The sequence below is a fragment of the Lipotes vexillifer genome, unplaced genomic scaffold (assembly GCF_000442215.2).
Source record: "Lipotes vexillifer unplaced genomic scaffold, Lipotes_vexillifer_v1.1 scaffold717, whole genome shotgun sequence".
Lineage (NCBI taxonomy): Eukaryota > Metazoa > Chordata > Mammalia > Artiodactyla > Lipotidae > Lipotes > Lipotes vexillifer.
In genome coordinates this window covers 1,080,499-1,092,263 of record NW_006798707.1, presented here as the reverse complement: position 1 = coordinate 1,092,263, position 11,765 = coordinate 1,080,499, and the positions used below count along the sequence as shown (strand labels likewise).

The 11,765-nt window shown below is 53.7% G+C and overlaps 1 protein-coding gene across 2 annotated transcripts; it reads right to left on the bottom strand.

The window, feature by feature from the left end:
• Nucleotides 1–1,944: 1,944 nt before the first annotated feature.
• Nucleotides 1,945–10,321, bottom strand: TMEM214 (transmembrane protein 214). Of its 2 annotated transcripts, XM_007470813.1 has the most exons (17): nt 10,156–10,321; nt 8,969–9,168; nt 8,257–8,407; nt 7,835–7,969; nt 7,505–7,587; nt 6,968–7,073; nt 6,775–6,856; nt 6,375–6,476; nt 5,858–5,999; nt 5,335–5,426; nt 4,993–5,041; nt 4,685–4,798; nt 4,332–4,449; nt 3,709–3,805; nt 3,357–3,525; nt 3,080–3,231; nt 1,945–2,883 (listed from the first exon to the last, which is right to left on the bottom strand). In XM_007470813.1, exons 1-17 carry the CDS (start codon nt 10,298–10,300, stop codon nt 2,757–2,759), a joined length of 2,064 nt encoding a protein of 687 aa, XP_007470875.1. In that variant the 5' UTR covers nt 10,301–10,321; the 3' UTR covers nt 1,945–2,756. The 2 variants fall into 2 exon arrangements, with proteins under 2 accessions (XP_007470875.1, XP_007470876.1); XM_007470814.1 differs by lacking the exon at nt 7,835–7,969 and having other exon boundaries at nt 2,757–2,883; nt 10,156–10,300.
• Between the last annotated feature and the right edge of the window lie 1,444 nt (nt 10,322–11,765).

The following is an 11,765-nucleotide window of genomic DNA, read 5'->3' as shown; positions in this document are numbered from 1 at the left end:
AGGGCAGGGCAGGCATGCCTATTTCTGTGGGAAACACTCCACTGTAATAAGAGTGGAGCCGTCTGAGAATGGACTGCCAATGTCACAGGTGTGAGTCCAGCAACATTATCTATCCATAGTGAGGCTCCCCATCAAGCTGCCCTGCTCTAAAGCCGAAGCTGTAGACGGGGTACACATGACCAGAGGAAACCAAAAACATGATTTAAGACTTAGAAAAATGGAAAGAAGTGTTTCTAATGAGTCATGCGATATAATTTGCAAGTCCGTACAAGAACTAGTAATAACTAAAGTTAGTTAACAATATTCAAACTGCCCATCAGTTATATGGTACGTTCTCTGTAAAACTCCACCTGTGTGTGAAAAGTAAAGTTAAAATGTCTAGATGTGATCTTTCAGGTGTCAGTTTACTTCCAAAAACACCAATTATCAGTGTGATTGCCTGCCTGTCGGCATCAGTGTACTCCACCAGTCCATACTGGTTCAACTAACTGGCTCAGCTTGGATTCCTGTTCGTTGACAGTTCTGCTAAAGTAAAACATCTGGATGTCTGGTCTAGCTTTAATGGACAGCAGGTACAGTGTCGGACTACTGACAGAGGAAAAATTCTGACGATTCCGGTTATCAGGTCAAACCACTGTGTCTACTGAATAAAGCCAATTAAGGTGTCAGTGTCCCTGGGAGAGGCTGTGGAGACCCCAGTTTACCTGAGTTAAAGAAAAATGTTGCATCCCAGGATCATATGTCAGAGATTAAATGAGCCTAACAAGCTAGAAATAGTACACACGTTAGAAACCAATGAAGCACTTGGAAGTGGGATTCTCTGAGTTGCTAGATTGAAAACCCAGTCCAGCAGCCTTGGCTGGACTCAATGTCATTGTAGGACAGAGTGTTATCATTTTACTGGTCCTGCGCTTGTGCCAACCCAAGCTCACACCAGCCCCCTTTCTTCAATTTGCCTTGAATACAGGACAGTTACAGGATTCACTACTCTTAAGAGTTGAACCCATCTGATTGGTAAGGAAGAACTGAGGCAATGGAACATGTCTTGGGGCCCTTGGACAGTCCTGCCTAGCAGTCCTAAACCTTGGTCCTTTGCCAGGCAGGGTTTCTTTTTTTCTGGGAAAAATGGTCATGGCTGACTGCCACTAGAAGAGCAGGGTTCTTCCCAATGTAGTAATGTAGTTACATCCTAACAAGGAAAGAGAACAAAAATGTGAGATGCTGTAGTCCTCATGACCTCACCTTGTATCAAGATTTTTCTGTGCTTGCTTCTTTATAATCTTGCTGCTGGAAATGGAGGCAGCATCTCAGGGCAGCCCGTGAAGGGGAAAGTGGCAGTTGGCCATCTCAGGTGTTTATGATGGAAGCAGAAACCAGCCCATGGAAGTTGGAGCGGGCAGTGCACCTCTAGTACTGCTTATATTTTTTGAAACATTCAAGGAAAGAAGCTTGAGGTGAGAACCGAAAACCCATGCAGTTAGCTGACTAATTATTATAGTCTCAAGTCAAAAATTAAAAGGAACTTTGGTGATAAACCCTTGACTCTTGGAGTTCTAAACCTTTCACTCACTGCCTATAAAATGAACGAATTAATAAATTAAGGTCCTGGGAACAAAGGAGACACCCTCTGATCACTGGCCAAGAATTCCTCTAGGAGACTCTCCCCAACTTTTCCAAGCATAAAATACTCAAGCTACCAAGGCAAATCCTGGGACGCGAATCACCGGGACAAGTGAGACAATACATGAGCAAGAGGAGTGTGTCTAGAACCCTCGACAGACCAAACTTTAGAATGGGTTTTCCTTGCCAGAAGCTCAATTACAGCCAGTGGCTACAAGCTTCAGGAGGGCAGGGGGCTAAAGAATGTGCAGGTGCTCCAATTTTGTCCTCCTGTCCACAACTACAGGAATTCCTGTATGAAGAGGCACAGAGGAAAGCTAGAAATCAAATCTGTGTCCTTTATTCCACCGAGTAGGCATACCCATGGGCCACATCCTGTCTCAACAGACTGCTGAAGGTTCCCTGGGCCCAAGGCACATGATTACCTGGGCTCTGCTCTCCAGACAGATAGTAGGGGTGGGCAGCAGAGAAGGCTGAACATTGGGGCAGAGATACCCCAGCACTGAAGGGGAATGGAGAGTGAGGAAGTAGGACCACAATGGAAGGGGCAGTGAGGGGCCTTGAAGGACCTAAGTTGAGCATTTTGAGGTGAGAGGGCTTTCCACCCAGGCCTCCATGTCCACTGACAGCCACACCCAGTGTAGAGGCGAAGCTGCTGCCACCCACTGAGGTGCTATATTCTTCTGGATTCTTCTGGAGGCCCCTTTCTTTTTTCTGCTGCGGCTGAAGTCTGGGAACAGGAATCATTTGTCGGAAGAAGGCAGAAACCACTTGCTGGAGTCCCACCTCTTTGGAGATGAGCTGTTTGAGGTTTCAGGAATGAGAGAGAAGGAAGTGGAGAGCAGGAGACAAGAGAGGAGGCGAGAGAGGCTACCAGCCCAAGGACAGAGGCTGGGAGCTGTGTGCAATTGGGCAGAGCAGTGCTCAGTGGAATCATGGGTAGGAGGCTGAGATAACCCTGGGCTCAGCTGCTGCCAAAGTGGAAGAAGTGAGGCAGAGGCAGCCAACCACTTGCCTAGGAGACAGAACTTAGGCACCACGTAACAAAGACTCCCATGTAGAACTGCCACCCTCTCCCCGCCAGCAGTCTCAGATGGTCTGCTCCAGACAGAACCCAGCAGCCAGGGAGGCAGGGCCTACTGCTGGGATATCATGGCAAATGCCCAGTCCAAGAAGGCCACTGTGGTTTCCTGTAGGCAGAGCCAGGTCTGGTGGGCAGCCTCACTGAGCTGTGTCTTCACGCAGTCCCAGGTCACCCCACCTCTGGGAGGAAAGCAGAACATTTGTGGAGGTTGGAAAGCGGTGATGTGCAGCTGTGTCAAGTCACAGGGCTGTAGCTCACACTCACAACCCGCATCCCAAAGTGGCCAAGGGATGAGCAGGGGCCAGGGCAGAGTGAGAGACTCAACAGAGGAGCCTTGCCCCTGGAGAAAGGGCGTGCCCTGGGCGAGGGTCTCACCTGCACGCCTCATGGCAGTGCTCCTGGACGCGGGCCAGGGCCTCAAGCAGCATGTGCCACATGGGCAGCAGGACATTCTGGTAAAGAAACAGGAGCAGCTCCCTCAGAGAATGGAGCAGCTGGTTCAGGGCATCAGGGAGCTGGATCTGTAGCTGGACCGTGGAGAATGGACGGGATTAGAGTGGCCAGGGAATGCAGTCCACATGGGGCTGCACCTTCCCAAGAACTCAGCCCTTGGCGAGAGCAGCCTTCTCTGACCTCCCTGTCTCTGGCTTACCCTCTGGGAGAGGCTGGTGAGGCTGTCACCGAACCAGGCAAGGTGGGAGGCACAGTGGGCAGAAAGGAAGCTGACTGTGGCACTGGTGTGGGCCCAGGCCAGCTGCAAGCTGGGCCTCACCATGGTCAGCAAGTGGGAACCCCAGGCCGGCAATGTCTTCTCCAGCCAGCTGTAGGAGAAGACATAGGGGAGGAAGGAGGCCTCTGAGTTTTCCCAGGCAATCTGGCCCAAGAACAGCTGGGGCAAGGGAGGCCTTGGGAAAGGAAAACCCCCATCACTTCCCACTGATTGTCAATGCCTGAACACGCAAGCCCTCTCTCTCCCACCCCACCCCTCCCCAGGAGGTGCTCACCTGTAGCCTTGCAGGCTGTAGGAGTAGATCTTGGTACATGCTTGTTGGCCAGCAGGCAAGACACCAGATGAATGAAGCAACCGGCCAGAAAAGGAGGCTGAGTAAAGGGGGCCTCGGGTGAGCTGGGAGGTGAATGGGGAAGGGATCGGAGAGACAGACACTACAGGCCCCAGGGCAGACCCAGTGAGGGATGGGGCAGAACTCAGTGTGCTCCTGGGGCTGCAGAGCTGCCTCCAGTCTGCTCTGGAGCACACACGGAGGGAGGATGCAGGCCAGGGGAGCAAGAAGGGTGCAGCCAGGTGGAGCCCTGGGCTTAGGCGTCAAGAAGCCTCGGCTTTGAGGGTCGGCCCTTCTATTTCCTAGCTGTATTTTAGCTAATTGGTAAATCTTTCTGAGCTTCAATTTCCTCAGAAGTTAAAAACAAGATAACATCTACTCAAATGAGACCATGAATATGCAAGCATTTCTATACTGCAAAGGACGTCTGATCTGAGGTGTGACTGAAACATCTGTCGGAAAAGTGTTTGTTCCGGATTGTGTTGGGGGCGGGGAGTGCTACATCCAGCTCTGTGTCCCCATAGAGAGCCCCAGGCTATCTCCCTTGCCTGCCAATCCCTGCTTACCCTGGAAAGAGCTGTGTGACCGCAAGTCATGGCACAGAAAACCTATGGCAGAGACCAGCACCAACAGGAGTAGCCGCGTCCAGGGCAGCCAGAAGCCCCGTGCCTGCTGCAACAGACTCTAGAAGAAGGGGTAGAGAGCAGCGGTCAGAAGGGAGAGGGGCTGCTCCTTGCCTCGTAAGGCAGGCCTCGAGCTAGGCCTTCCAGGGAGAGGATCCGGCCCTCACATTACCCAGGAGGTAGCGCGGGCTCCAAGGACAGGTGGGGCAGGAATGGGATACAGGCCCACCCCGGGGTGTGCTGGGACAGCGACGCAGAACAGTTTGTGGGGCTGGGGGAGGGCTGGGCGCTGGCACCTTGCAGGCCGCGTCACAGGTGATGACATCCTGGTTGCTGCAGCTGCCCTTCCCTAGCAGATCCTGGTTGGTAAGCTTGAAGGACTGAATGGTTTCTTGCAAAGACTTCTGTGTCTATAGGGTAAGAAAAATCTAGGCTGAGATCATAAGATTTGGCCCAGGAGGGAACCCTGAGCCTCCATTCTGCTTCGTTTTCCATGCCAGATGTGCTAACAGAGCACCTTCTCAGAAAGGGGGGACAGTGGCTGAGGGGTATGAACCCAGAACCCAGATGAGGCTCAGCCTGCCATGTCCTCCCAGCTCCTTACCTTCTTGGGAATCCGCTCCCAGGACCTGAGCAAGTGCTCCAGCAGCAGGCTGTGGGGAAAGCACACCCCCTTCCAATCAGGAGGCCCACTTGGCCCCTTCCATCCCCCCGTCCTCCATGAGGCCCCGCTCCTTCAGGCTGAAAGATATCCACCTCCCCGGCCCCTGCAGAGGAGCGGCTTCCTAGAGGCCTCCCAGCAATGTTCCCACTGAACTTAAGGGGCATGAGCCTGAACAAGTGACAAACGTCCCCCTTCTGCTTCTAGGACAGGGACACACCAGAAGTGTGAATTAAGGCTTCTCTGTGTGGATCAGGGGCAGGTGACCCTCCCACCCCCACCTGCCTGGACTGTGACAGGTGCTTGGGGTACAGCTGCCTCCAGACGCCGGTGCTGAAGGGGTCCACCGTCAGACACTCGGTCAGGCTGCTCAGGAGCTGCACAGGGGACAGGAGAAGGGAGAGACTGCTGGGGCCCGGGGCTGGTGGCAGGGAGATTGCTGGGAGGTAATCCCCCTCTCCTAAGTGAGACCATCCAGGCAACACATCCACCCTAAAGGATGTAGAAATTGTGCCCATACCCCAAAACTCTCTGAGAGGCTGTAAAGGGGGAGGCCAGGGCTTCTGAGCTCGAAGTTCACTTGTCTGCCAGGGGCAGGATATCAGAGACTGGCCAGACCTGAATGTGCCTCTTTACAGCTCCGTTCTTCTGAGGACAGAGCATGAGGGAGCCGGGCAGGCAGTTGTCAGGAGTGAGCTAAGGGGATGCCCAGAAAACGGGCTCCCTGAAGCAGGGCCTTTGTCAGCAGATAAGGACCTCTGTAGCAGACCCTTGGGAAGGAAAAAGGAGCCTCCCACCATTTCCTCACCTCTTTCTTCATCTCCGGAGGGCAGCCAGGGGTGGCTCTGGATAGGAAGGAGGGGAAGTAGGTGTGCAGGGTGGATTCCGGCTTCGCCCCAAATGCCAGCACCTTCAGTCGTGGGTAGAGCTGACATAGCTGCTCCTGCAGGCTGTGGAGGGGGTTGAGAGGAGAGCCAGGCACAGGCTCTAAATGGATTTGTGCGCTGTGTCCCTTCTGCCTGCCTCAGAGTCCACACCCTGCCCAAGGCGGGCAGTCATGAAGGGCCTTGTGATGGTTCTGCATCTTTCTAGACTCGGAGACTTCTTGGAAAATTTGCTCAGAGTCATGGGTCCCCTCCCCAGGAAAAGGCCCACATGCCAATCACACTTGAGGGCCCATATAATTCCAGGGGTTCAATGATCCCTTGTACTTGCAGGTTGATAATCTCAGATGTAGAGTGGCTGGAGGGGAAGGGACATATATTGTCTACTCCTAACCCTCTGCTGGGATCCTCCACAGCAGGTGTGCCCCAGGGCAGCCCTACCTGGGAGTAAGGGAGTTGTTGGGCATATAGGCAAAGTCCAGAAGTGGGAATAAGTCCTTGGGGCCAATCATGCCAAAGCCCTTGGTGAGGTTGGGGTGCATCCTGTGGAGGAAGAAAGAAACAGGCTTGCTGGGGACCACCTGCCCGGGCCATGGACACAGCTAAGAATAACATCAGCTAAGAATAACATCTGAGAAAAAGGGCATAAACTCTACCCCATCCCCCTCCCCTTCCTGGCTCCCTCCCTTTCCTTCTTCACCATCACATTCTGAGTTGGGAGGCGCTGGTCCTGATTTTCCTCACATTTACAGAAACCAGGAATCACAGCATCCCATTTTGCTGAAATAGCCACTGGAAAACGCCCTGGGCCTTGGCCTTGCTGTTCCCTGCCGTTACTCACAGGAGCAGCCGATCCAGGTATGCAATGGCGAATGGAGACAGAGACTTGATGCCCAGCACAGGCAGCATGATCCCCAGCCACACTGTGGAGACAAAGGTCAGGGAGGAAGCCTCAGGCCTGGATCCACTGAGAACATTAAAGAGCAACTTGCTGGCTCCAAAACCTCCTTCTTTCTTCCCCACTTCCTCGTTACCTCTCAGTCCCTCGGTGAGATTGGCAAAACCTGCTTGACCCAGGGCCCACATGATGGTCAGACACTTTGCTGGTCGGCTCTGGTGGGACCTCAGCAGTTCCAGGAACTGAGGAGACCGGTGGGAGAGACAGGTTGGGATAGGGCAGAGCGCCAGGAGCATCCTCAAAGCCAGGGAGGAAGAGAGATGTCAACTGGGAGAGGAGGGGCAGGCTGCGGGACAGGGCGGAGCGGTTCAGAGGGCAGGCTCCGGCACCAGGCTGTGGCCTCCACCCATACTTGCCACTTACTAGTTGACCAACTCTATGAAAGTGACTGAACCCCTCTGTGGCTCAATCTTCTCATCTACAAAGTGGGAATAACAGCAGTACCTACCTCACATGATGTACAAAGTAGACAAAGTAAGTGCTAACAGTGTTAGCTGTGATCATCTGTCTTACAGGACCTCCCACTACCCCTTAATTGGGTCTAACAGTGTAGATTCCACCCAGCCTCCCCAGTCCTAGCCTCCCGATGTCCCCACCACGACCCTGAGCTCACCTTGCCCAGGTTCATGGTGGCGATCTTGGGCTTGTCCTGCAGAATGGCCTGGATACAGATGCGGTAACCGTGTAGTGACTCCCCTGGAGAGATATACATTCTCAGACCTACATATACTAATCAGCATCCCAAACCTGTAACCTCCCTTTTGACAGCTGAGAGCCCAGACCCCAGGCCCAGCGAGTCCTAACATCCTCCTCCTTTTCCAAAAGAGTGTTGAGGTTAGCACGCTTCTCTGCTGAAATGGAACCACCCAGCCACTCTTGAAGCAGGAAAAAGGGGGTAGGCTCCCCAGATGGGACTGGGCTATTCCTCACGGGCCCCTCTCACCTGGCGTCTTATCCAGCTCTTGTAGCATGGTGAATAGACAGTGGTCAAAAAAGAGCTCCAGAGACTCCACTGCCTTTGCCAGTAGCCCTCGGATGATCCCACGCAGCTCCCGGCTCACCAGGCTATAGGGATAATCTGCGGCCGAGAGGCCTCGTATGAGTGCTAGGACCAGAAGCCTCTGCCAGCTCTGAGAGCTCTGGTTTGCCCCCTGAGAACGGTAAGTGGAGGCAGAGGTCACTGCACTGTGGCTGGTATCCTCCCTATTTCAATGAGGTCCGGAAACTTGTAAGCCATGATGATTTGAGAACAGATGAAATCACCCATGTAAGTCAGGGCAGTAGGGGGCATTGGGCTCAGTTACTAAGTAACGTGCTTACGCACAGCCCTTTCATAATTTCCTTGAACTTGTCTGGAGAACTAACCGTGAGTATGCTGGCTTAGTGTGGGTTCACTTGGAGGTACTTGGAGCTTGTAGTTGAGATAGCTGGCCAGGTCCTTCAACCACACAGATGGGTTCCCAGAGAACACGCTTTGGCTCTTGTCCAGTTCCTTCTGCAGAGCTGCCAGGTCCAGCTGCCAAGGACACAGGACCCTCATGGTGAGTTGTGGGTACAGAGTAATGGGGTAGAGGTGGGAAAATAGTTGAACTATGTGGTGGTAGGAAGAACAAAGGGTTTCTGCTTTTAAACGAAAGTATGTGGAATGCCACACGTTTGCTGAATCCAGATCTTTAGGAAACAGAGAACATGACAACTGCAATTGCTGATCTCAACGACTAATACTCTTGGGCCCTTCACATGTTCAAGGGGAAAAACAAGACTCGATGGAAAATGAAAGATCACCCCTTCCTTGTGGAGAGGAACCACAAGCAGTTTTTCTAAATCCTCCCTGTATCTCTGGATTTTCAAGGCCCTCCTCTCACTAATCTGTTCCTCTATAAACATATTTCCTTTCCATCCTAAGTGCAAACACTGTACCCCTTGGGGTTTCCATCCTTTCCTGAACGCCTCCTCTCAGCCAGCAATGTCCCACATTCCACAGGTCCCTGAGCCGCCTGTCCCCCTCCCGCTCCTCTCATTTTCTCTACTCCTTGAGTCCTCATTCTTGCCCTGCCTAAAGCCTAGGCACACTCACAGCTTTCAGTGCCTCCTCCAGGCTGCAAAAGCGGCCCTGCTTCTGGTTCTGGTTGGTGAGCGTGGCCACCTTCTTAGTCTGCTTCTTGTTCCCCGGTTTCTTAGGCTCCACAGCAGGGGGTGGAACCTGCTCCTTATTCTGCCGCTTCATGATTTTCTCAAAGCCCCGCTCATACAGGGTGCTTGTCGTCTGGATTGGAGCTGGGGTAATGACAGGCAGAGAAAGGGGGGCAGCCCTGAGTCAGGAGGGCCTCACAGGAACAGTGGTCCCTTCCTCCACACTGTCACCTAATTCATCTTCAGGGAGGATCCTGCCTCAAAGCCCCTTCTGGCTGTCCTGCTTCAGGAGCAGGGCAGGGAGCCCTCCTGGCTGCTTCTTCAGTAATCACAGCTCGTGAGTTCATGGGCTCTTTCACAGAGATGAGGCGTTTCTTTATTAGGAAATCAGAGTATGTGAGAATCGGTGGTCGGGGGTGGGATACAGAGGGCTGGCTTCTTTGTTGAATGGCTACCAGTCTGGGAGGTCAGGATTTTTCCATCTTGGTTCTACCCCAGTTCCTTTTGGTTCAGATGTGACAACTCTATAATCAACAAGTGGCAAGCTTTCTCCACTCCTCCAGGAGGCTTTGAGGAAACCGGCACCACTTAGAATAATACTTGGTGGGTGTGGACAGTGTGTGGTGGGTCATTTCTCCCAGTGCAGGGTCTCGTGTGCGTCCCAGTCCCCACGCCCACCCCCGACCTGCTGGTTACTTAAGGCGGGGGCACCGTGTATAATGAACCAGGATGCCTCTCCGCAGCTCTCGGACACCTGCCCGGAGAGGCCAGGCCAGGGCCCGGGAACAGCTGGTAGGGCGTATGTGCAGTCAGCTGAGTGTCCGAAGACCAGAATCCCGGTCCCCACTGACATGGGGCTCTGGACAAGGCATCTAACTTCGCTGGGCCTCAGTTTACTCATTTGAGAGGCAAGGACAGCGACTTCCCTCGCGCTGTCTACTTCCCGTGAGGCTCAAAATAGGCAACGCCAGGGTAGCGCCGGCTGAACTGGGAGGTACCGATCGGCAGGAGAGCTCGCGCCTCCAGGAGCCCGGGGGTGTTTTGACCCTCTGGGCTCGGGTAGCTGCTCCCTACCACCCGTGGGGGCAGGCCCGGGGCCGGGCGGCGGCGGCGGGCCGGGTGGGTACTCACGGGTCAGGTCGTACTTCCACACTCCGTTCGCCTCCCCGAGGGCCCGGCGGTCCCCTCCGCCGCCTTTACCACTGCTGCCGGCCCCAGGCCGCCGCCCCTTCTTCACCACCTCCCAGCGCCCCCCACCCGCCGTCCTGGCCGACATGGCTCCGAGCCTCCCGCCACGGCCACCTCCCTGGGCTTTCCGGTCCGGCGCGGACGCGCAGCGCTCTGCCACGTCTCCTCGCAGGGCCTCGCGGCGCGTGACGCCACCCTCAAGGCAGCCTGGGACTTGTAGTCTTTCGTGTTTGCCTGGTTCTCCCACTCTGGGGGTCGGGTCGGCGTCGGGGCCTTTTCGCAGCAAAAAACCAGCCAGGCAAAGATGTTGAGATGAGAGGCTTTTGCATTCAGACAACTTTTATTGAGCAAAACGTGAAGGCATTGGGTGACTTGGTGGAAATTTAACTGTTTCTGTCTTTCTTTCCGTTCTAGTTGTGCAAGAAGGATGGAATGAAAATAGTTCTCCTCATCTCCCAGGAGAGTTTGAAGATTAAATGCTTCCTTCCTTGTAGGAAAGTGCTAGTTTTTCTGTTGCTAGTGATTAAACTTTGGGTTTAATGAGCTATAAAAATCTGTTCTGCAGGAACAAGGAAGAGGATGGAGCTTGAGGGAAGAGGCAATATTTGGAGGGCAGGAAGTGGAGAGCGGAGAGTCCTTCTGGTAGGAGGCACAGAAAAGTCTGGGGCCCTGGTACAGCCAGCACTGGGTTTCCCCTTCCAGGCAATGGGAAAGAAAAGACTCTGACTCCCACCACAAGAGTCAGTCCCCAGTCCCAGATGTGGCGGGGAAGGGATCGAGAGCTGCAGACCTGGGGAACCACTCAAACAGGTTACTGCTCAGACATCCACTATCTCCCGAGGGCCTTCTGCCAGGCTTGTGGTATCACGTGAGACCTCAAAACTTGAAGCATCCCAGCAGGGGAGGATGAGCGAAGGTGAACTGGAAGGGATCTATCACGATTAAGGAAATGTGCTATTTCATGTACACTCCTACATTCGAGGACGGGATTCACACCTCTGCCATACTGAGGAACAAGACAGCCAAGCCGTTATAGTAAGAACTAATAGAGTTCAGTTTCCCACAGGACGAATAGCTTAGGGAGTGATGAATTCCTTTAGGAAGGAGATTAGAGAAGGCTTCTTGAAGGAGATAGCACTTGAGACGGGTCCTGAGGAATGGGCAAATTTTCATTGGCTGGGGATTAGGACAAGTGGAGAGAACAGGCCAGTTGTATGGATTTATTGGTTTAAGCAGAGGCCTAGAGGTGGGACACAGCGTGGCAAGGCTGGGAGACTGGAAGGAGTTCAGTGTGACAGTGCTTAAGGGATTTTGGAGGGGATGCGGTTGGAAAGGGATCTGAGCCCATATGCCATGGGCCTTGCCTGCCAAATTCGGACTTTGTCCTCCAGACCCTGGGAAGCCAGTAGGAAAGTGGCACATCTGCTTTTGGAAAGGTGAATGGGGATATGTGAAGGATGGGATGGGGTGGGGGGAGAGGCAGGAAGCGGGATATAACCGGCTCTTGCTGCCTCCTTCGGCCTGCCCTCCAGCCCCTTCAGGCCTGACCGTAG